Below are 25,213 nucleotides of genomic sequence, written 5' to 3' on the forward strand. Positions count from 1 at the left end.
ACTTCCAATAGACTTGACCATACCTGAACATATTCATAACTCTAACCACAAAATTCAGTAAATAGGGTAAATAGGGCAAATCTGCATGTGAATTGGTGGGAATGAGACACTGTAATCTTATATAGCTCCACTTTGTTATGAAAGTACATTTACATGAAAATCCTACTTAAAGCAGCTTTAATCACTTCAGAAGAATTCATATTTTTCAGGTTTTGACTTTAAGCAGGCACACTTTCATATTCTTTCTTTTTGTATTTGTCCCTTACTGGAGAAAGCAGGCTGCAACCCGGTTACTTCAGTACATGTAAACGCTCTGAGTACTGAATATATAGTATTTTCAAATGAACATATAACAAATTTGTCAACAAAAAGTAGCAGTCCATCTGACCTGCCGGGCACGCAGTGCCACCTTGGCATTGGTTGTCTTGCTGAGCTGGGTGAGTTCAGTCAAGATGGCCATCAGTTCATCTGTCAGTGTGGGATCACGGCCACACAGCTGGTCCTATACAGAGGAGATGATAACATTACATAACATCACTGGCTAGATAGCTTAAAACACTTATGTTTAGAAAAAAAACCCGAATAATCTCAATAGCATATGTACATCCTATAGCACTTTACAGCACTAACACATTACATTTTGATTTTCAGCAATTACATTTATCAGTAGTTATATTGCTAGTCTGATGAAAATTACATTACTGTGTTTCTTTTAATCTCATCACAACTTTAGGAGTGCAACAACAATTGTATTTACTCAAAACATCATATCACACATTAAGAGTGCATACACATTTATACATATATTTAAATATCCATGTGTAGACAATGACCATAGCCCTGCCTCAATGAAATGCCGGTGCACTCTAAATTAGACTTTTCTGTTACTGGGCGGAAATATGAATATGCTTATGATGAAGGAGTGAAGGAATATCAACAGTCATGGAAGGGAAGTCTGTTTTTAATCAGGTATTAATCAAGGCTTTCAAACTGTTCTGACTCAGCAGGGATGGACACTCACAATCAGCATAGTAACCAGCAGGTTCTTCTTGGTGACTTGAGCATGGGAGAAGATATAGTTGAGCACATTGGCCATGTCGCCTTTGTTTTCCTCACGCAGTGCAAACACACACTTGTCATAGTGTCCTGTTGACAAACCAACACATAAGAGCTTTGACAAATACTGAACTGGGGAACTGCAGTCAGGTGTTATTGTGAAAGACCACCACCAAGTGGGCAGAATGAGTAAATGCAATTATTCTGAAAAACCTGAACGACAGCAAAACTAAAAACAAAATGTCTCTTGCATGTGGCAACGTGTCACCACAATGAACCCTTGGAACCAGTAATTAAGTGTGTTGCTGCTGTTCCTCACCATTCTGAAACTGGATTTCTACTTTCAGGTACTGTCTGAGCAAGTCCATCACCACCGCCTTCATGTGACCTCTGATGCCACTGCGATACCTATAGGAGACAAAAACAGCCTGGCCTGACACAACAGAACAATGCAGCATTGTGCAAATAAATTAGACCCATCCATCCGTGGAACAGGAGATCTAGTAACCAGGAAAACAACTAATATAAAGCAAACCAATCCCAGTGTTACAAATAAGATCATGTCAGGCAGTATTACCTCTAAACTTTGTGACTGCAGAGACCAATCTCTTGAACATAATAGGTCTGGAACAATATGTCTGGAAAGCTGTCAATTTGGGTCATAGGGTGTACTGTAAATGCTTTGCATTTTATTGAGATAGAGTATCATACTCACTTCTGCACCAGCTGAACAATGCTTTGTGTGTTCATAAAGAAGACTTCTCTCTCTGACTTCTTGTTAAGAGTAGCAGCATGACTGTCCAGGATGTTTGCAATCTGGAAACAAGGGAGAGCATTTAATCCCACTGACACTGATGACCCCTCAGTCATCTTGATCCTAACTGGGTGTGAAATTTGTGATTTGAACTGGAGATAAATGCCATTAGAGGTGTGTGATAACACTCTTTCACTACTAGTGGCCTGTCTTTGTTTGTCATAAACTATGCATGAATATAAAATGAATAAAATATGCATGAATATGAAAGTGTCCAAAATGTTTTACCAGTAGTAACACATCAAATCTATTGTTTCAATTAACCAGCAAATTGTCAGAAGACATATTTTCTCACTACAGACTGAATTAGAAATGGAAACTCTGAGTGAACCCAAATGCTATGTGGAAACACGATTCCAGACACAGACAGACAGACTGAGACACAGATAGCACTTGCATTTACTTAGACAGATATGCTGTCACTCAGATATATATTGTGAAATAATTTGTTTGCAAAAGAAACTGTGGATACAGTGTTTCTCTAGCCGACTGGAAAATTGGAGAGACGCTACAGTTGAGAAATCCCACAGACTAACTAAACTAACGAAACTTTTAAAAGAGAGTAATCACTGGAAAACCATACCACCTATAACAGGTGTTTACTGCCATGTTGTAGATGATCTAATGTGGCAGCTTTAAAAATGTGCTATATATCTATACAGAACTCTGTTCTCTGAGAGCCGGGGTTGCCGTGGAAACCAAACATTATGATAGCTGACAAAGAAAAAAAGAACAGCGAGGTGCTCCACAGGAGTTTTACTGTTATCAACGAGCTACTTTTAAGAATAATTCAGTGGCCGTAGTTAGCATGGTGTGTGTGCATGAGTTGGTGGGGCACCTGCTGGCTGGGGAACTGGCAGAGCACAGAGGTGATGTTGCTGGCATACTGAGCCATCTCCTTCTTGATGGCCTTCTCCACAGCAGGGGGGATGCGACCTGACACACTAGTCATAATGTCTTGAAGTTCCAACAGTGGCAAAGAGGGATCACGCATGGTTTTCATCAACCTTTCCACCCACTCTTTCAACTAGGACAGACACAAGAGGCATATATTTAAGGAACTGTTTACACTTGGAAGAGCAGAGGCTGGTGTGTACCCAGGTGTGTAGGAAATCTTTACCTTAGCACTGAAGAAAGGCTCAGGAAGACAGTAGCCATTCATTATGTGAACTAGATGATCCAGTGTGTTGTGGAAGACTCTGTGTAGCTTCTCCCCTCTCAGAGCTACTGCCTGGATAGAAGGCAGGGCCCCTGTGTGCAGCTCTGCCTACAAGACAAATACAAATACTTATTATACACATGTGTGTGATGTTTTATACACAAGCATTGTCAGTGGTGTAGTCTAGTAGGAAGTAGTGGGCATACTCTCAAATAAGCAAGCTCCTCACCTGTTGCCTCACCAGAAGTCACACATTTACAAGAAGTGCACTTCCTTCGCCACCATTAAGTCTGCCTTCTGACTTTGTGTCATTAGCTTGGTTCAGATGTTTATGCTGAAGACCTGCTCCCTTCCGATAATTGAGCCATTATCCTCAATGGAGCAGGCATATGAAAAATCCTACTTGGTATACAGCGTCTACCTGTGCATTAGTCAGACATACAGTACCTGTTGCACTCTGCTTGGGTCGTCGAGTTGCAGCTTGGCAATGACACAGCCAGGCTCCAGTGCTGCTCCAGCCCTCTTCACATAGTGAATACAACCAGACTCCGCAGCTGTGAGGGTCATTACCATCTTCATCACCTGGAATTTACAAGTACAAAGTTCCCATCTATATAACTCATCATACAAAAATAAAGTGAATTTGAACTGACTCCATCTTTCTTGTGGACAACAAACACATTACTGTACCTCTATTTCAGCGTAGCACTGGCCAGAAAACACATGCCCCCCGTCCTCGACTGTGTACTGGATAAGTTTTCCTGCTGAAGGAGATCGCAGCAGCGAAGGATCATTCTCCCTTTCAAAAACACAAGTCTTGTTCCCAATTGTGATGCGATACCTGTAGGAAAAAAAAAAAAGATACTTAGTCTTAACAGAAACAGAAATCAGAAGACGTAAGTGCATCAAGTAATTTCTTTAAAGTTGTTAACTGAATGAAGATATTTCAAGGGAATTCATTTGCAAAATATAAGGTGTGTCATTTTATTATCTTCTAATTCAATTTCATTCTACTCTGTGGTTAAGTTACAGCTAAATTAGTAATGATAATTTCATTATACAGCTTTGTTTTCTCTTACCTGTCCACCTCTTCCTTCATGTAGGTAGTGTAACTGCTTCCATCATAAGACAGCAACAGACCTCCATCACTGAGCCGATGGACGTCCACCTCAGCAGAGGAGTTGTTCATGATGACCACGTAGGAGTTGGGAGACTGGCGTGTCACTGTCAGGACGTACTTAGTGCCTTCATAGATCAGCTCCACATCCACAGTGTTGAGTAGTGTGTGTGCTGGCAGCACCTGGCCCCTGGTCAGAGAGCAGAGAGCGTCTCATGATTTCTAATCAAATGCTGATATTTTATTTACTTCCTGGTAAATAGAATTACCTTTCCAGAGAATGCAGGAAGTTGGACACACTGTTCCTTAGATTGACATCTGCCACATGAAGAGCCCCGCTCACAATTCCCAGCATGGTATCGGGACGCTCCGCCTGCCCACAACATACACACACACTTTACTTCTTATCCAGGAAAGCTTAAATTCAATTGGTGCCAGGAGGCTAAACCCCAAGGTATTACTATTATCTGAACGCTTGGATGTAGTGTGGCTTCAGCACTGTTATTATAATATGGGTCAGTATGTAAAACATACCTTTCCTCATAGTGCCACTGGATGCCCTTTGAGAGCATCCAGTGGCCACAGCTGGGACACATCTGCATACCTGCATCTTCTCTGAGATCAGCCTGTCCAGCCAGCCTGTGTCAATGCTGTTGTGCTGAAAGCTTTCAGTCTCCAGCAGCTTAATGAGGTATTCTACGGTGGTCCTGAAGTCTCCTCTGATAGACAATTCCTTGAGAGCCACCACCATGTTGCTAGAAAAAGATTACGACATGTCAACTATAAAAACCTCTGATTAGACAATTGCATATAAAATATGTCCCGTGGTAAATATATATTAACATTAGGAATAAATAAATGGTTTTTGAGGGAGCTGCAATGTTTTTAAAATTCTGTGTGTACTCACGAGATGGCTTCTTCACGATTCTCTCCCCAAGAGAAACAGTGTCCAAACTGGGAGTCAGCAAACTCGTGCAGCCCTCCAGCCGCTGCAACACTAAAGTAGCCCCACACATTCTTATTGCTGCGGAAATTCAGCTCTTGCACTGTTCCTGAGCTTGGCTTGAAACCCTACAAATCACACCGCAGGCACACGCCACATTTCATCTTATAAACTGGACCAAAAGCAGCTCATTTTGACATTTAGAGAAGGGTAACATTTAGAAGTAATAACAATGGCCTTTATTTATGGTACAACGGAATTACTATTCGTGAAAACAGAACCACAACAGAAATAATAGACTTTGTGTAACCTTTAGCTGCAAATGTTTTATGTACCAGGAGAGAGAGTGAGGTGTACCTCATCAGGATTTTCACTGGTGATACGTGCTGCAATGACGTGACCCCGCGGGGAGGGGGCTGTTGACAGACCCTCAAAGTCAATGGGAGAGTCTCCCCAGGGCTGGACCCCATAAAGCATCCTGATGTCTTTGATCCTTTGAAGAGGAATACCCATAGCAATCTGACAGAAGACAGTGGTATTAGTACAACACAAGTTTATGCTGGAACTGACATATATAGAACATTAAGGAATAGGCTGACAGCCCTGAACAAGCGGGGTTAACAGCACATATAAGGATTATGAATATATTTGCTTTGAATGAACATTTCCCCCGGTATGCTTATCTGACAGCTCTTAAAGTCATGTTCTCAGTTTTCTAGACAACCGGTAAACATCTTGCTGAGAGATATCCTGTTGTTGTCTGGAAAAAAGATACTCATCCACTGTGCCAGAGAGAGTGTGTCCCTCCCACAGTAACACCCAATCAGCTTGACTACAGAGCTTTCCCAGCAACACTGCCCTTCAGCTTGACTGCCACTGACCTATTTACACACAATCCTAAACACAGCAGAACAGACCACGTGACCGTGTGCTGCTACAACCACTGGATTTACTACATTTCTGCATATCGCCTTCCTCTTTTGCAGTCGGTTGCCATGGAGACAGGGGGCCCGTCTAGTGCTAAGTGGTGAAGGCAGTGAAGCGTGCTAACTTTGTCTGCTACAGGACAGTCGCAGACTCAAACGTATTGTATATGATGCAACAGAGTGTGCTGACCTGCAGTTGGGCAGCGGGCAAATTGACATCAGCCACCATCTCAGTACAGGGGTGTTCCACCTGCAGACGAGGGTTAAGCTCCAGGAAGTAGAAGCTGCCATCCTGGCTGTAGAGGTACTCCACTGTACCTGCACTGACGTACCCCACCATCTTAGCCAGCTTCACTGCACACTGAGGAGAGAAAAAAAACTGCATTCATATCAAGGTTCAATTAATCTGAATGTACTTAGTTGGTCTTCGATCTCCATTTATCAGCTATGTATAAGTACAAACAATGCTAGATGGGTTGTACCCTTTCCATATCCTCAAACACATCAGAAGTGGCGATGGTAGCAGGAGCCTCCTCTATAATTTTCTGGTGCCGTCGCTGCACAGAACAGTCTCTACCAAACAGGGAAATGGCATTGCCATATTGATCAGCCAAGATCTGGACCTCTAGGTGGCGGGCATGCTTGGCTAGCTGCATGACGAAAATAGGTGATCCTGGAACTTCTGCCTGGACCTGGAGAACCAAAGAGAAAGTATTCTAAATGTAGTAGTAGTTCTGTTCCCCATTGAATCCACTTTGGTGCAGCCATATTTTCCATTTGGATCTCTGATGTGTTAAGTCCTGCATGATGTTTCAAACTGGATTTAGTTTCTAGTTTCCACTTACCTGTCTGAAGAGGTTAGGGAAATCATCAGCAGAGTTGACTTTACGGATGCCTTTTCCTCCACCTCCCTCTGAGGCCTTCACCATTACAGGGTAGCCCACCTTGTCTGCAGCCTGGTAATGAAAACATACTCAATATACTAAAGCACATGCAACTTTCATTTGGCATTATGAACTGTCTGTTAAATTACATGCTTACCTTAAGGCCATCCTCTACATCCTGGATGCAGCCAAGCTCATACACGTCAGTAGGAACGTTGATGACTCTCTTCTTTTGGTTGTTCTCTGTCCATTCCACTGTCAAGCCTGAGAAAGACAAACCGATAATATATTCAGCATACATACTTTTCAGTGAAATCTCAGGAATCTGACTTGTAACACCAGACATTTGCAACACAGACAAAAGAGTAAGTTTGGAGAAATATCGCTCAAACCACCTACTACATGAAGTTTAAATCTGGGGGAATTCAAGAATCATTTTTTTGAATAATTTTTTCAAAGCTCTTTGGATCCCACACAAACTGTGACCTACCTTCGCCGCTCCAGGGCAGGGTTGGAATGCCAGCTGTCTGAGCCACGATAGAAGAGGCAATCTTGTCTCCTAGAGCCCACATTGCCTGACTTGGGGGACCTGAGGAAGGAGTGAGCAATAAAAAATGTTGTAGAGCAAACAGATAATGTGAAGGTACGTTAAAGGCTCAATACAGTGATAAATAAAGTAAGAAGCTTCTCTTACCCATGAAAGCAATGCCATTCTTCTGAAGCAGCTCTGGGAGTTTGGGGTTCTCTGAGGCGTGACCCCACCCAGCCCACACTGCCTGCAAGGAATAACAGAAAGACAACAGCTGTCAATCAATGTTAACATTTTAATTACTGCAAGAAAACAATAGATATATTAAGTGTGTGGTGGTACCTGAACAGGTATGCGTTTAGCAATGTCCAGAATTAGCTCCACATTGGCATAGTTGTTGTTATTGGTCCCTCCTGGCACAGGCACGTAATGATCTGCCATTTTGATGTACTCTGTGAAAGACAGAACCACAGTAACCCTGTTTTTTTTTCCCCAAAATCATCATGCTGCAGTCACACCTACAAAACTCTTCACTTGTGTACCGTCTTCTGAATTAGCTAAGGTGTTTGGATGCACAGCAATAGAGCTGAAGGGCATAAACTGGCACCACAGCTGATGCACTTACTCAGCTGTTTCACATGTTCAAAGACATCATGCTAAAGCTCACCTGCATTGGCCTTCAGGTCCTCTGGGGTCACCATAACAACAAAGCGGATCGCCCTTTCATTGCGGAACATCTCATAGGCCCAGCGGCGGATGGAGCGCATGCATTTGACTGCTGCAATGCCATTGTTGGCGATAAGCACCTGGAGAAGCAAATAAGCTGCGTTACCAATGTTGATTTGCTCACAGAAGTTACATAATACTTCATCATAACGGCTGGACTAAATCATGTCACAGATGCTGCTGCGTTGATATGCGTAATGATTACATTTCATGTCTGTGTGATGCAAACACACAATTTGTTTTGTTTTAGAATTCTTCAGCGGTTTATTTTCATTATTAAAGAGATTGTAGATATTATCGAGATGATTTTCTGTATATGACATGATTTACTCTGCCAGAGGCACTTTCAGCATCCTTTCAAGAACATGCTAAATAAAAATCATCACCTTCTCGATAACCTTGTTGCCGCCAAAGCGGGTGACAAATTCAGCAGGAGAAGCCACAGTGAAGTCCCTCTGGAGGTCAATACGCCGGCGATCTCTGCCTTGCTTCACTAGATGCAGCCCTGACATGCTTGGCCTGTTTTAAGAAGTACAAAGAATGCATCTAATGCCCCTTCATAAGACCTGCAGTTTTGGAAAGAACGGGGTATTCGGTAGCTATGCTAATAACAAGCAGAGAACTCATGAGCTCTCTTTCAACTGTGCAAAAGACAAGACAAGAATTTAGAAATGAAACTGCCACATGCCAACTATCACACAAGTCTTTCGGCAGCAGCCGACAGTTTACAGCCCAGTTTACAGCCCAGAAGATAAAAAGACACTGATATCACTTCATATTGATAGGAGACCAATTGTTCTAAAGAGCTGAGGATTTGACTACTGTTTCTTTTCTTTAACTTCATAGCTTGTGGGTGAGTTACAGCTTCACCTTACAGTAAATGTTAAAGAAAACCTGAAAACTTACTAAGGACAGGAATGATAGCAAGAATATGTGAATATGTGTTAGAACAACAAAAGTACAGGGCCGCCAATGAAATCTTTAAGAAGAATTCAGTCTGTACACTGTACAGTCTTAAAACATGTTAAAATTCTTGGGCAAGTGCCTCCAGCTGGACTTGCAGAGCTCTTTGAATCAAGCTCCACCCCAAGGGTAACCATACAGGGGGAGTGGGTAGTACAGGGGGAGGGATGTGACTATCAACTGGAGGGTGTGCCTGAGCCTGGGCTCGTATGGCTGGCTGGCTTTTGTGGCCTGATACTACGTTGTTGCATCACTGGCAATAGGCAATAGGCAAATGAGTGCCTACTGAATGGAGGCTCCGATTTCAATCCAGCTGTGGAGCTGCAAGAGTTTGTTCTGTCCTATGAGAGAGACGATTTGGGGGGTGGAGGGTGCAGACACCCCCATCCAGTATTTCCAGTTTTAAAACTGCTGTCCCAGTTTCTTTCAGTTAACCCCCACTTCTCTCATCCTCCATGGCCTTGTGAAATTGATCACACAAAATCAGCCTGGAAGAGGCAATTATTGAGGTCTAGAAGCTCCCGTGTCTTATATAGATAATGCAGTTCTAAAATTACAAGTTGCAAACAAAATCAAACTTTCCTGACTAGCACACAAGTTAGTCAGCAGGCAGAAAAACACAGCTTTCCACTGGCTGCATAATATAACAATATTTAGAAACTTTAAATTTACAACTAAATGTTCAGATAAACATAGAAATCACGTATAAAAGCAGTTTCTAACCCAAAAGGAAGAAGCATGTAATTATGGGGAAGATATTCTGTCGGCAGTTACCTACATCAGCATGACTATCTCACTTGAATCACAAACCCCAAATGTTCTGTGAGGCTTCAATGGAAAATTTAATTTACAAGCCTCCGTCTGTGAAATTGACAGTGAAATGAGAAGTCGAGGGAGCCCAGTGAAAGAGCTGGGGGCTGGCAGAGACTAAAGACTGCTGCGAGCTTTAAACAAAGTTCTGTCAGTACTGAATGGCTCCTTTTGACTGTCGGATTGGGAATTTCTGCGTGTGAACATTTTTCAGACTTTCCCAAAACAACATTCTGAAGTCTACCTACTTTCCAGGCCTACATCGCAGACTCAGGACACAGAGAAAGCCTTTAGCAGTGTGCAGCTAGTGAAACCACATTTTTGACATGAGCTGCAAACGGTGCTACCCAGCGAAGGAGGAATACATAATCTGAACAGAGTGTACTCATTTTGGACAACGGGCCGGCTCCAATAGGACTAGTCTCCTAAAGGCAGCATTTGAAGCTGCAGGTTCCCTATTTATATCTCACATTTGCACACTTTATAGCCACTAAGAAAGAATGTAATTCAAGGCTGCTAAATGTAATCTTCATAATTCGTAAATTGAATGCATCACTATGGGTATGAATTTTCAAATGACAAAACTACTTCAATTGCAACAGAGACTACTTATTGAAAACCACAAAAAAAAAAGTATTATTATCATAGTTTAGAAAATGCATTAAGTTACATCCTAAACATGGTATATTGTTAATACAAACTGGTGTGCACAAAAGTAAAGCTGTATAATACCTGAACAAATCATCACAGAAAAACTTGTATCCACATACATGACTAATATCTTAATCACAACATTCAGCAGAAAATTGTAAATGAACATCAAGAAACTAGAGATGATGAAGACAGACCGTTTGGATCCCAACCTTAGATTCTGTATGGGGCCATCAATGTGGTCAAATCCCATTTCAAAGGTGCTGTCTGAGCTCCCGGAGGATGGTGACAAGGAGCGAGTCTCCTTTTCCTCCAGCTGTATGTCAGGCTTCCCCGGGATTTCATCCTCCGAGTTCTCCTCCGACACTGATCCCACAATGAAGTGAGAGTGCAACGCCGCAACAGCGGGGTTCTTCTTGGCAGCACTGTCCTGCTGTGCCATGGCTGGGCGACACGAACAGGCTGCAAATACTGGCAAGAAACACAACAGTGGCAGCAACAGTTATAAAGGAGACTGGGTCCAAATATCAGGGTACAGTGTGACACAAGGTTGCCTTGGCTGGCATGTGATGCTGTTTGTCATATTGCAAAAGTGGGTTACATAAACTTAAGTATCTTGATAATGCAACTGATATTGCAACACTTGGACTCACACTGGTAGCATCAGTACATTGGGTGCTGATGCGGAAAAAGTATCATTACTGAACATAGTGTGTATTGCATATTGTGAAAGCATAGTTTCAGCCCTAAATAACCGCACCCCAATGGACACTGCCTATGTGAAAAGCATACATTTAGTTGCACTCTATAAAACATCTATAAATCCAGCCTGCATGCAAGTGTCTGCCAATACAAACCAATGCAAACAAAAGACACTTTAGCGAAAGTAACGTTAATGGTTGAGACAATTGTATGACTACAACAGTAGATTGCATTAATGTATTCCAGAGCACATTTGACATTAACATTACCTACCCTGGTATTGGACTTCTCCTGTATTTTCTCGTTCAATAGCTAAGCTAGTTACCAAGACTGTCCAACACGATGTTAATTAGCATCACCCTATGGAAACAATAAGATGTCATCTAACTGCCACGGTACTGTCCAATCTGTCTCTGTTCCTTTGCGTTGCTACAACTATGATTTTCTTTCCACCTACACCTGCAAGTGCAAGGCGTGGACTCCCAGGTAAGGCACACCTTACCTATGGAGAGCTGCTGGCGGGACCAGAAAAACAAGCCGAGCACTGAAGCCAGACACACTGCAAACGTGAGCCAGGGCAACATCATAAAACGATACCAAGAACAGCACCTAGCTTGCTAGAAGACCGAAGTCAGACGTAAACCACATTATTTACTGCTTTTTAGCTAATGTTAGCGTTAAGTCAACACATTAACGTTAACTGTCAAGTCAGAGCTAGCTCCCCGACTCAACAGCAGCCACAGATAAACTGAGGCGCAGATGCTAACAACGTAGGCGTCAGCTAGCTTACCGGCAGTAGCTAATATAATTTTAATGCCACGCTGATGGCACTAATGCTGTACTGCTGACTGTAAGCTACTGCAGGTGTGAGTAACTGTACTGCAGCGTGGTCGGAATCTTCTGAGCGCAACTAACGATGGACAGACCGATTTCACATAATCTGAGATAAGCATCTTGGCTAGCAACTCACCGGTGGAGATACACCGAAACGTAATCCTGAAAAAGTTGGGTCCAAGAGATCGATAACTTAATTGTGTCTCTCAGACATCTCTGTTTCCAGTGATGATGAAAAAAAAATCACATCATGATGAGGTCACAAAGCTTCAACAGACGCTTTAACAGCAGAGAGTGGGGTGATGTGATGCGCAAGCAGGTTACTCCTGGACAATGACCTCTGACAGTAGCTTCCGGTATAGAAATAGGATCAGGTAGAAAAGACTTCACCTAAAATGGCTGCAACAAAGGTATGTGGGAAATGAAACAAAAAATTGTGTGAATATTGGATATTATAATATGTATTATATATAATATGAAATAAAAATAATTGTACAGATTTAAAGAAAAATAGTTAAAGAGTTAAAAGTAATCCCCCCTCTCTCTGGCTGAAACAAAATTAGAATGCTTAGACTCATTAACTATTATTTATTTATTTTTCCTTATAGATAATTCAACCATTCTACAAGTGTTTTAGAAATAGTAATGTTGTGTATCGTAATCGTGTTAAATGAAATTATTAAAACAATATAAAATGTGTGCGCAGCTAAACCAAATTAAAAAAATTAACACACTGCTCTTAACTGCTATTTAATTATAATAATATTGTTTAATCTTTGCAAATCCAATGAAGCACATTGCAGTAACAATATCACTACTAGACTTCTACTACCAATTACCACTTTCATTGCACATATATTTAATTAGTGATAGCATATTCCTAGTTTTAAACTAGCTCTGTTTAAAAGATTATAGTTTACTATTATTTATGTTTTTGTTGTTTTATTTCATCCGTCCCTCTGAGTGCCTTCATGCATTTTTGTTATTGTGATAGTTGTGACTGGGTTGCTGTAAGAATTTCCCATTGGTATTAATAAAGTATTCTGTCTACAGCAATATAAATGTCACAGAAGGCCCCTAGCTATCACAGTATATGGCTACTCTGTTCAGTCGAACAATGTTAATGCTTCTATGGCAACATCATCAATTGTTACATCAAACAACCAAGTTACAGTTTACGTGTACTGGCAGAAAATATTCCCTGCACAGTAAATACTCCCTATCTATTTCACCTAGATCTAGGAAGATTTCATTCGCAGAGAACCAATTAGATTCCAGGGGAGGATGTTGTGGGCGGGTTTAGAGGGTTGATAGGAGGGGAGGGTCCCGGAAGCGGTAGACACTATTATTGCATGTTTTGCACGTGCCAGCAGCATAACAGTGCTGGTGTCCGGAACAAGTGGCCGTTTCACGCGTGTTTTGTGAGAAAAACGTTTCATAGTTTCAGGTATATGTCATCCTAAAGGGACCGCTGGTGCTCTGAACACACTTAGCTTACACTATATTTAATTACAAGACCGCAGTTAGAATGACTATACCACTTACCATACAATTATGACAACAGTAAAGCAGCAGGACAACGTCCTGTACTCTGTAAGTGTGAAAAATATGAAGTATGTGAAATGATCGCATCAATGATCAAAAAATCACCCCGTGCTGCCCAAAGATCATTGATGCAATGAGATAAGTCACCAACGTTAGAGATGAGCATACTCGATATACATTTTCATATGAAAATACTTCTTGTATTTATTGTTATTTATTCATCATCATCTGCACCAATACTGCAGACTAACATTTATGGTATAGCTGAATAAACTAATTATGTTTAAGGTACATTTTCAGTTGCAGGGGTTCTAAAGACACAAAAAAGGAATAGACCAGTCAATAAGTAAATGACTAAAAAGTTAATGGGAACCATAAAGATGTGAGCTCTGCTGAAATGAAACCAGATCCATGTCATAAAACTGTGAAGATTTAAATTAAATTAAATAACCTCTTAATGCCAGTATTTCCAGTCAAAACATTGTACAGTGCTACTGCAGTTGTGATCCACTAGATGGCTTCAGAGGCCATTACACTACAGTACACTTTGGACAATAGCAGAGACCAAATCTTTTTTTGTTGACGGTATCCTCATGGATTCTCAAGATTGCATTGTTATCATTAGACAATTAAAATATTCTATCAAATTTTGGGGCATGTTTCTCCTTTGTGTGTCAGAGGTGGAGATATTTAGTAGTGATCATGTAACAGTACGTCTTAAACATCAATTCAGTTTCTGTCGGCAACCTGTTATAGCATTCACATTCACACTCAGCATGACATCTTCCCACACCAGCCATAAAAACTCACATAATTAAATCATTTGCATTTGAGGCCTGACAGCATCAGTGGCATGTATTGCCATCCAGACAGTGAATAATTCACCTTTCATATACTCTGACAAGGTCTTCTATATTTGATTTATTTGGATATTAGAGCTAACAGCAAGATAGTTGAGATATACTGTATTAGACATAACTACATATATATTCATTTCTTTATTTCTTTATTTATTCATTTAAAAGGATTAAACCATTAGTTGATGTGGAAGGCACCAGCTAGTCTCCCTGGGGTCCGAACAATACATTACATTCATCACACAAATTCATCTCAGAATTAATATAGTAAAGTAATAATATAAAGGTAGGGATACAATTATGTATTATGCAAATAGAAATCTTGTATATTTATTTATCCCATGCAAAGAACATTACATGTACCAAACTCTTGCATGTCTACTAACAGGCCTGCTCTGCAGCACGTGATAGTAATAAAGTTTGAATGAATCTATCATATTTGTAATTTGTTTTTGGGTGCACTGAGACTTTATCCATTTGAATATATTTGCTGAGAAAATCTATAATGCAACTGCAGTCAGAGGACGTTCTCACTGATCACCATCAAACCTTTGCCTGCACTGTGGGGGAAAGTAATTCAGACCAGTTAACACGCACTGTGATTTCTCTGGTTCCTGCAGCTACATCAGGATTCCTATGAAAGTCTAGTCATTGGGAAACATAGTGTACAATCTGCCATCATTATCCACAGCAGGTTTACACTAGAAGACTGGCCACTGTCCCTGATGCTGAAAGCCTAATTAATCGCCATCGTGTGTTGGAAGTTAACTTATCAAAATGAGCAACAGCGAACATTTCTTTTCCTTTATCAAATAAAAAGGAATGGGATTTTTAATAAATGTTTTATTAATTAATTTACTTTTAACTGACTTTAATTGACAGGATATTCACATCTTCCAATAATCATCAAAAAAAGTAGTGTTATAAATGGTTAAAATCCCCCACTGTTCATGGCATATTTTTCCGCCCCCCCCAAAAATGCTCCCTTTTTTATGGTTTAGCTGGTGGATTCATACCAAAAGCATCTACTCACCTTTTTTGTAGCCGCACTCTAACAAAGCCCCACAAGATATACTCTAGTGCTTTATTCATGATAACACAGGCTTTTGGATGGTATCCCTGTTAAGAGCATTATTCATATTGTATGCTACAGATGACAATGTCGTCTCTTTAAGCCATCTGTGTTGACATTTTTATCTCGGCACTTACTTTCAGAGGGAATTTAGAGCAGCAATATGCTGAGTCTTTTTCCAGCATCCTGGGACATGCTAGTCTAGATGCACCATGTTGCTTTGACACCGTGCCATGAAAAGGATAATGATTAATTTAAAAGTCCCATCTGAGCTTTACAGACCTGAGAAAGTGTATTACCACTCTTGACACATTCCAGATCAATTATACATGGGCAGAGCCATGTGGTTGAAATAATAACTTATCTGTAAGTTAATAGTTTTTAAGTTAGCATTCTGCGCACTGTGCGAGGTGAGATAACTGCTTTCAGTCCCACACATATGCTGTTGCTTGCCTGTCAACGTGGCCTACACAAGAGGAATATGGGTGGGCGAGGCAGGAAGAAGAGCTCTCCTTTCCTTTTGCTGCCCAAGGCCTCTCTATCTATAACTCAGAGGTCTCCAGCACTGCAGGGAGAAGTTTTCTGCTGTCTGCAAAACTTTACAGTTGACCTCCTCGCCACGTTTTTTGAGCCAGTGGAGATGTTCTTTCAGTATAACGCCACGCTCAGCCAAGGAGAAAATGCACACAATAGAGGTTTGAGAGGAGCCCAGCACAGGAGGAGGGCTTTCAGTTCAATTGTTCTCCTGGGAGACCAGCAGCGACAGTGAAAACCAGTTTCACTATGGAGTGTTGTGAAATGATTATTTTATCTTGAATGACAAAACGAGCACAAAGAGATTTTAGATCTGAATAAAATTTAAAATACGACCAACATATTAAACTTTTCAGGGGTACAGTATCTTTGAATTGATTGCACAGGATTACTGTAGTTACGTAATGTAATCTTTGTCTCCACAATAAATAGAAGGATAGAAAGTTAAACTGAAATCTCTTATTGGCTTACCACAAAAAAACTGTATGAACCAATGTTTTGTTTGTATTTGGTAGTACCATGTCCCAGTGCAGAAGTACAATCGCGTAGTCTTAAATTATTCAATTTAACTTTTGCACTTATGATTCAAGCATTGCAGTTTGTGGTTTAATTTTAAAGCAACATTCTTATGGCAAAGACAACACTGGCCCGCGTATCAGTTTTTCTCCTCCTGATTGGCTTCTCATGCGCCATAGTGTCTCTTTCCGTAGCTCCATGGATCACACAAAAATAGCTTTTCTAGGCTCTGACCTGGAATGCCTTTTGAGGTGTGAACAATTTTAAAGGTCTTTTATAACTGCAGTGTTTTCTTACAACACAGTAGCATACATCCATCTACTGGCTTTTCCCTTTGATAGCTCTTCCTCCACACTGGGTGCCACGTCCCTGCTGGTGTCAGGCAGACAGATGACATCATCAGGACAACTAGCAGCCTTTTATTACTTGGTGTGTGACAGCCTGGATGATGACCACAGAGAATTTATCCTACTGTATCCCTTGTGATAATGTGCCATGGTGAACTTTGGCCTCTGTGCGAGAGTAAACATAGTGTGAACCATCTCTTTGGTATACGTATGCAGCTATCTGCATTTGTTTGCATCAGTGAACTATATCCTCTATATCCAAAAGTGACATGACCTTTTGTCACAATGTACCACTACCCTCTAATCCCCTCAGGGGGTCATTTTTCTCCCTCAACACTGTTATGCTGTCAGCTCTTATATGTGTGAACCACTGTTAGTTTACTTAAAGTGAACAGTGCCAAAGAGCTCATAAAGAGTTGCTGAAATAGGCAGGATTTGCTCATGTTTTCTTCAATATATACGAGAGGCCTACTGTAGCTGCTTTGCATTTCCTTATACTTCCTCTTAATGTTCAGATAAAATGTTTTCATCTTAAGACACTCAGCTCTTCTTTGTGTGCCCTATATACATAAACATACACATAATCATATACTTACACTGCTTGATTATATCATATTATATCAAGGTCATACACTTCGGAGAAATCTTTCAAAACATTTTATATTTGACTATATGAGTCAATATGTCATTTATGTATTCCGAAAAAGTCTGCTTTGGTGCAGCTTGAGGAGATGTACGAGCAGAGGGATAAGCAACTCATGTGCAGCTCTGCTGTCACAAGCAGAGATGTTTGGGGAATTGCCCTCGCAAGCAGTGAGCTGCACTCATGCATATGGGATGAAGTGCACAGGAACACAGACTCGCTCATTCACCTTTATTGCCCAGCCACCATTGCTATGGCCAAGGGCACGGCAGCAGCAGCAGCAGCAGCTGTTGCACAGCACCACTTTTAGCTTGCTGCGATGAAGCTTCCACAAGCACACACAAACTATGAAATGAAGCAGCAATTCCAGAAAAATGTAATACTTACACGTGTGACATTTTTTAATTTGCCAGTTTAAAAAACATGATGATGCCAGGATGTATTCTAAGATTGCTCTTTTTGTTTTAGATGTATTTGGTGGTGAGACATCAGAGGTAATGTGATTTCTGACCTTCTAATAACAGACATCTGGATATTTAATGTGCAATGTAACATCAGCAATACTACATCCAAATATTCTAAATATTAAAGACAACTGCATGAAATGTGAACATCTTTATTTAATTGTGAAAAAAACACAAAACAAATTACCTGAATAATTTTTCTTAAGTGCTGGTGAAAAAAAATAGAATCCTGAGTTTTGCCTCCAGCTTTGGTAACAGAATGTGAAACTGTGAGCAGGTGGTATACGATGTCATATCATATCTCAATGGCAGGTTCAACAGTGATCAATTACAGTATTCAGTCTCAAAAGGCTTTGATTAGTCATGTTTTATACATTATTGACAGAAAACTATAATGACAAGAACAAAATATTTACACCCTCATACAGAATAAAGCAATGAAAACGTGCTTTATTCAGATTTAAAACACATTACTGTCCTTTTTAAGAGAATTCCACTTTGGGCATTGCGTTCTGCATAGCTCTTTTTCCGCAAAGAATTCCAATGAGCATCTTTGATTTGAATTGTTTTTTATTAATATAGAACATCCAGTAATCATTGATTTGGTGTTTTTGCAAATCAAAAGACACCCCGGTGTCTAGGTTAAAACTGGGCGAAGTTTGGTTGAAGTGAAAATGTTTTCTAGGTTAAATATAACCGTTGTTTCAAAAGCATTTAAATTACTATATTCTGACATCCTAGTGTTAACATAAATGTCTAGATGTCTTTTGACCTGCAAATCACCAAATCGTGTCCATTAGGCAGGTTTACCGATGATATGATGACAAGTTAAATACCAGAAACACATGCAGTTTCTGACAAAACAGTTATTTTATGTGATTATTAGGTGCAACTTCATAAACGTGTCTGTGTGTCCATCATCCAATATCCACCACGTGTAGGATGCAAAACAACATATTGGGGAGGCTATTGTGGAGGAAGTGGTTTATCAAGTCCACTAACCGCATTATGTATGCTTTGCATTGATGGAACCCTTAACAATGTTTTATGGTGGAGCAGTCTTCTGCTTGGCCATGGTTTTATGGCTGCGATTGTTAGACACTGGACTTGACTCTCTGCTCCCTGATTTGGACAGCTCAGATTGGGATTTTGAACCACCAGGTGAACTGGTTGTAAGCAGGTTTTGGCTTGCGATGACAGAGGTGGGGATCTGATAAGGGCTGAATCGCAACCAAGGCCGAGAGCTGCGGAAACAGTGGTTTCTGGCCAGCGTGGAGGTTGCAGAACTGGTGGGGAGAGCTGGACCAACTGCAGCTGGTGCTGCCATGTAGCGGTATGGATAGGAGAACAATCCTCCGAAGGGTGACAGTGAGATTCCCTGTATGAAAAAATAAAATAGTTAATGTTCCTAATACTACACCATGGATTTTCTGATCTTACATTTGCATGTACAGCCTTGTAAAATATTGTTAATGCTACACTGTGGTATTAAACAAAAACAAAAAATGTGAAGTTACAATGCCTGTGATCTGATTTACTTTAAACTGATTTTATAGTGGAATTCCAAGGTGTTAGCAAATGATGTCAATAAGGGTTATTGATCTAACCTATCAAGCAACAAGAGTAGTATTTAACACGTATGCTTTACTTTACATTGACACTGTCACACACTTTAAGCTATACACAACAGTTTCAATGAAAAACAAGATAATATGTAATCAAGAACCAATATACAGAGAAGAAATCTGCACTTTATTAGATCCATTTATATTGACCTCTGCTCAAACTACCAAAGCAGACCACTGACCTGGATTACAATATTGGTCAAATCATTTTTATTTATATAGCCCAATTTCACAAATCACAAATTTGCCTCAAGGGGCTTTACAATCTGTGACTGTAAAAAATGTCATGTCATTTGAAGCTCACACTGCAGCAACAGATTGAGCCTGCAGATCTGCACACTGTAACATCTGTCACTTCAGATGCGCTTTCCTGTCCGATCTTCAAATTTGCTCCCATTATACACCCTCCAAGCCCCTATCTTACGGGCCAACTGGCTCCCCCTTTCTTGAACCAAGGAAGGAGGAATTACAATATAAGACACTGTATACATTTTCTCCATCCTGGTTCTCCTTGTTATTCAGTCCAAGCAGCAGAGTTATGCATGATTGGGCTACAAAGACATTTCTTCAACTCTTTTGGATTATTGTTTCCCCGCTCGATGATATCATTTGATTTTTCTCAAATCAACTTCTTTTATAAGCGCTTTTTTAATAGACTGTTGTTCTTTAATCAGAGGAATGTAGGAGGGCATCTCACTAAGACCCCACTGCACTTCCTGTTTAATGCTTGGTCAGTTTGATGATCAAAGACTATATTAACCGTAATGTAAATTCCACAAAATAGAATTATCTCAGTTATGGTATAATCTCAGACAAATTGTCTGTCATAGTTTTTGCACATGCTGCCTTGAATTTGAAGTACTTAGAGCTCATTAAGAGCACAATCTTATGGCTTTGGCTGGAGGCTGATAGCATTACTTCATCTGGGACTACAACATATATATGTTACAATTTAAAGGGTCAGTTCACCCAAATTACAAAAAGATATTTTCTACTTTTTTCCCAGAAGGGCTAGCGATATTATGTCTGAAATTTCTGCAGCCATGCCAATATATGGAATTTTGTTTATGGTGCTCAAAACATTAAAGAGGGTTATTCTGGATAATCCACAGACCTTACTGTAAATGGTTTTCACTGGAAGTGCTTTCAACCAAAGAAATTGTCCCAATGAAAATTGTTGACAGTGAGGTCTGAAGATTATCCTGAATAATTAGGACATTGCTTCTAAGAAGACACCTTCAACATAGTTTTTAAGTGCTTTGAGGAGCAAGGAGCTCCATCCCCTCAGAGTGGAGGCAGATGTTTCTGTGAGAAAATATGTGCTTAGTTATGATATCTGTTCACTAAGTGTGTTCAAATGTGTGTGACATTACAATACAGTGCTCATGCTGAAGCGTACCTGAGATGCCAGCATGTGCTGTGACAGGTGAAACATGAAGGGAGACGCAGAGGTGATGCTTTGAGAAGAAAGGCCTCCATTTTCTAGGTTGTTTACTCCGGGCAAAGAAGAAAACAGATGTCCCATCCCTGTGGTGGAAAAAGCCTCTGGCTTCACCGACAACTGTCCAGGATGAAACAACAAAGGTGTCCCAAGCTTGAGAAACTGTTGGCTGTGCGCATTTGAGAAATCCAAAGTCTGAAGGGGACCGGCGGCGAGGGAAGATGAGCTCTGCGTTTGCAACATCATAGGCAGGACCCCATCTCTGATTTCACTCATGTGCTTTTTCGAAGAATCAACCTCCACAGGGTACATATCGCCTGACGCTCTAAACGCTGTCCTTTCGTTCGTTGTGTCCTGATTGTCGTTTCTCTTACTGAGAGCAGACTTGTTCCACAGCATCTCCTCACTCTTCTGACTCAAAGTACACATGTGTTCAGTCCTAGAAGAGCTGGCTTCAGCAATGTCCTCATCTTGTAGATCAATATCTGAATCACTTCCAATATTGTTCTCATCTGTGAGGAAAGAAAATCATTATATTCATTAAATGTGTTTGTAGTCAAAAGTAAAAAGAGCGTTGCCTTGTTAGTACAGTATATTATTAGAGCTCAGTGACTTTGTGCAAACATCTCGAGGCATGTGACTAACCCCAAGGCGAAACTAACAGTTGATTCATTAAAGCATACTATTTCTGTCCTGTCAAATTGAGTCACACAGTAAATTGAGGTTGAGGTCTCCATCTCCAACTTCCCTCCATGTTTGTGTAGTTCACGTTGCTGCCAACCTGGAGCTCGAGTGGGTAAGATGCAACCATGTAACCGTGTAACCGCAACATCCCTGATTCAGTTCCAGCCGGAGACATTTGTTGCATGTCTCTTTCTCCCCATGTTGTTTGTCTCTGTCAACTGTCTGTCTACTAGCTGATGAAGACCATCTGTGGTTGAAAGCTGATGAACAAGCCAGTATGTAGTATTTATTTTTCTTGGTCAGATTTCTTTAGTGCATATATAATGACAAAATATTTGAAATCTGACATCTCATATTTTCAGAATACACCATCACCAGTGATGTTAGGTAACACCTCAGAAAGCCTACAACAGGCCTTTTTCACAGAAGACGTTTTGATATGTCACAGTGGGAAAAGCACAAGTGTAAATAATAAAACTGACAATGGCTTAATTCCATTTAGCTGCCCCTCTTTCAGGATCCTGGTGTTGTGCGCGCTGGTTCACAGTCACGACTTACTGGGACACTGAATAAAACAGAGTCAAGTTTATATGTCTGCTGTGAAAAAGGCCTTTCTTGTTAACTTCTGCCATCGAATGTGGTAATGATGGATGGACGAGCTCCTCTTGTGAAAGACTCCTGAACCCATGAATACAGTATTTATGGTTAGTCCTGCAGACAATCACTTGGGTTCATAGAAACATTGCCATCAAGGGTGCTACATTTACGCACCCTGGCCGGTTGGTGTGGACATCAGAGGGCTGCTCAGCAGCTCACGAGAGGAGCAGAACGGGTCGCTGGTGCTGGGTTGTTCACACGAGTCCTCCGAGTCCAGGTCCGCTTTGCTTTGGTGCTCGTGCAGCGAGGAAATGCTCAGCTGCTTACTCCTGCGGTTCACACGGGAGATTAGGTCTCCACACGGAGGCATGCGGGTAATCATGATGAACTCTGATCGCAAAACAAATACCTTTTCTCTCGCCTCCCATTCCCAGTGTCTCTGAATCCTTTGGCGAAGGGGTTGTTGTCGATTTTTAGCTGCGTGATCTTATAGAGAGGAAGACAAAGCAGCATCAGCATTAGAGTAAGTAAGCGTAACATCAGTATCCACAAAGCTCTCATGTGGGACTACTGAGGGCCCAGATTTGGAGCATCTCTTTTTTTTTTGTTTTAGGTCTCTCAGTTTCCCACAAAACATCCCAACAGGCGCCAGACTTTCTCTAATCTTTCACACAAATAAAATCCACATCAGCACTAAATCGTGCATCCTGTGTGTAGACTAATGCACACACACGACCAGATTAGGTCTGCAGTGCATGTGTGTGTGTGTGTGTGTGTGTGTGTGGAGAGAGGGGGGGGGGGGGGGAGCTTTACCTTTTCATTCTGATACGCAGTGACAGCGATGAACTCCGTCTCCGGGAACACGTAAGTCCGGAAGGTGCTGTACGGAAGCTTCATTATGTCGTTGGCTCTCACAATATGAAACCTGGGTTGGTATTTATGCATAGAATTCAAAATAGTCTGGGAAAAAAAGAAAAAGGAAATGAGTGACTCCGATTTTCAACATTATTTAACGTCATCATTTAGCAGTAACAAGTCCCATACGCTACAGCAACGCTTACTTACAAATCCGTGCTTATCCGAAATATTATTGGTGAGTTTGAGCTTGTGAAAAGCAACGGGCTTGCTCATCCACTGCTCGCCTTTGGACGGGCTGTCCGGGTGGATGTACATGCGCTTTGGCATCTCCGGGTCAGCCTTTCCAGCCACCATCCAGCGGGAGTTGTGAAACTTGTAGCGGCAGTCATCAACAGCCACGATGTCCATCAGCAGGATGTACTTCGCTGTTTCACGCAGCCCCTCGACCCGCACTTTGAAAGGCGGAAACATCCTCCTGTGGCGGCGGGGAGGGAAGGAAACATGCACGCATTCATGTGTTAGAAACTTTACTTTGGACTTTACTTTGGAAAAGACTAAGTTGGAGGATTTGAACGTCAGATCAGAGTGTGAATTTAACATTTGTATTATGACTTCTAGTAACTTGAACCGGACTCCTGGAACTCAGTGAAGGCTTCCCTCTCTGAAATGTGAATTCATGAACATAATGACCATTATGTTGTATGACCAATTTGTGTTGTTGGCGAAATTACTTTTGCATTGTAATGCGGCGATAGCGAGAGTCTGAAAGAGTTAGAAGAGAGCTGAACAAAACCATGTCATATTGGATCATATAATAAAAGTATGGCATTTCAAACCAAAGTCCCATAATGACACTTTCCTGGATGTAATTAGCAACAAGCACACTGTCATTGACATACCGTCCTGATTTTGTAATAACCATCTCAGTTCCCCTTTTGTGAAATTCATTCCATAAATTCTTCGAGTCCAGTGTGACTTTCGGGTCGTCGTCCAGCCCTTCCTCTGACTGCAGGCTCTTCAAGGACCGCGGGTGAGCCGGCTGATGTTGGCGTCCCAGAGCCGAGTGCAGCCCCGAGTCAGAGGCAGCCTGCTCCGACAGAGGCTCGGACAGGGAGGCGACGTCCGGGAAGGTCAGCGCGGGGAAAAACGGTGGCTGAGCGGCTGTGAAGAAGGCTGACAAGGGCAAGGCACCCGGTCGGTGAGCTTGGAAGGGATGGTAAGCCATGGCAGCCGCCGTGTCAACTGGATCTCTCATCAGGGCATCCGATCTGACAGGTCGATGCTATGAAGTCTCGGCCCCACTCGCTTCTGCGTCCAACAACAACCTTTTTTAGGAGTTGGTGAGTTTTGTAGCATGATCAAGAGATCAGTGCAAATGTTCACAATGTCTCCTGATACTGGGGCAAAGGCAAGGATGGTCCTTAGTGTATCCACCTAGATCCACCAAGCAGAGGGCAGAGCAGCGTGGGACCATGCGCAAAGCTTGTTTTAAAAAAAAAAACTGCAGTGGCATCAAGGGGTGAGGACAGATAGAGGCAAAGGGATGGTGTTTACACCATCACACGCCTGTCCTCTCCGGCACATGGTACCCTAATGAGCCAAATGTTTGTCCATACCAATTACAGAGCGCTGGGCGTGGAGATGTTGGGGTTAGACAGCAAGCCGGCATAAATAACATACAGCATGAATGAATAATTAAAGTAGTATCTTTAACTATTTTAGTTATTTATAACGTTATAATAACATCAGCAAGAACGAACATAATGTTTTCTTATCTGCATTATTGTTGTTGTTGTTGTTGTTGTTGTTGTTGTTGTAATAGTATATGGTAGCCTGAAATTCAACTATTAATGATTATTATTCATTACTTGTTTTATATTTTATTCAGTTCTTAAGTACCTTAAATCTAGATTTAA

The 25,213-nt window shown here is 41.3% G+C and overlaps 2 protein-coding genes across 3 annotated transcripts in view; both read right to left on the bottom strand.

The window, feature by feature from the left end:
* The window catches only part of acaca (acetyl-CoA carboxylase alpha), a 31,469-nt gene extending 20,440 nt beyond the window's left edge, over positions 1-11,029 (bottom strand). For both annotated transcript variants that reach the window (XM_070917758.1, XM_070917756.1), the window contains exons 1-23: positions 10,791-11,029; positions 8,541-8,673; positions 8,096-8,234; positions 7,771-7,880; positions 7,594-7,675; positions 7,390-7,488; positions 7,057-7,163; positions 6,861-6,971; positions 6,498-6,707; positions 6,206-6,376; positions 5,447-5,608; positions 5,054-5,217; positions 4,751-4,901; positions 4,416-4,519; positions 4,109-4,336; positions 3,720-3,870; positions 3,477-3,611; positions 2,991-3,137; positions 2,709-2,897; positions 1,772-1,872; positions 1,376-1,464; positions 1,022-1,146; positions 389-502 (exon numbers count right to left, since the gene is read on the bottom strand). In XM_070917758.1, the coding sequence (XP_070773859.1) occupies positions 389-502; positions 1,022-1,146; positions 1,376-1,464; positions 1,772-1,872; positions 2,709-2,897; positions 2,991-3,137; positions 3,477-3,611; positions 3,720-3,870; positions 4,109-4,336; positions 4,416-4,519; positions 4,751-4,901; positions 5,054-5,217; positions 5,447-5,608; positions 6,206-6,376; positions 6,498-6,707; positions 6,861-6,971; positions 7,057-7,163; positions 7,390-7,488; positions 7,594-7,675; positions 7,771-7,880; positions 8,096-8,234; positions 8,541-8,673; positions 10,791-11,020 (3,252 nt within the window). In that variant the 5' untranslated portion in view covers positions 11,021-11,029. The remainder of the gene's footprint in view (positions 1-388; positions 503-1,021; positions 1,147-1,375; positions 1,465-1,771; positions 1,873-2,708; positions 2,898-2,990; positions 3,138-3,476; positions 3,612-3,719; positions 3,871-4,108; positions 4,337-4,415; positions 4,520-4,750; positions 4,902-5,053; positions 5,218-5,446; positions 5,609-6,205; positions 6,377-6,497; positions 6,708-6,860; positions 6,972-7,056; positions 7,164-7,389; positions 7,489-7,593; positions 7,676-7,770; positions 7,881-8,095; positions 8,235-8,540; positions 8,674-10,790) is intronic.
* An 8,108-nt stretch (positions 11,030-19,137) lies between these two features.
* Positions 19,138-24,552, bottom strand: LOC139295353 (T-box transcription factor TBX2b-like). The gene is made up of 7 exons (XM_070917532.1): positions 24,197-24,552; positions 23,505-23,772; positions 23,253-23,399; positions 22,849-22,925; positions 22,614-22,768; positions 21,117-21,670; positions 19,138-19,470 (listed from the first exon to the last, which is right to left on the bottom strand). The coding sequence occupies exons 1-7, from the start codon at positions 24,550-24,552 to the stop codon at positions 19,138-19,140; spliced, it is 1,890 nt and encodes a 629-aa protein (XP_070773633.1).
* Between the last annotated feature and the right edge of the window lie 661 nt (positions 24,553-25,213).

This window comes from Enoplosus armatus, chromosome 13 (genome assembly GCF_043641665.1).
Source record: "Enoplosus armatus isolate fEnoArm2 chromosome 13, fEnoArm2.hap1, whole genome shotgun sequence".
Lineage (NCBI taxonomy): Eukaryota > Metazoa > Chordata > Actinopteri > Centrarchiformes > Enoplosidae > Enoplosus > Enoplosus armatus.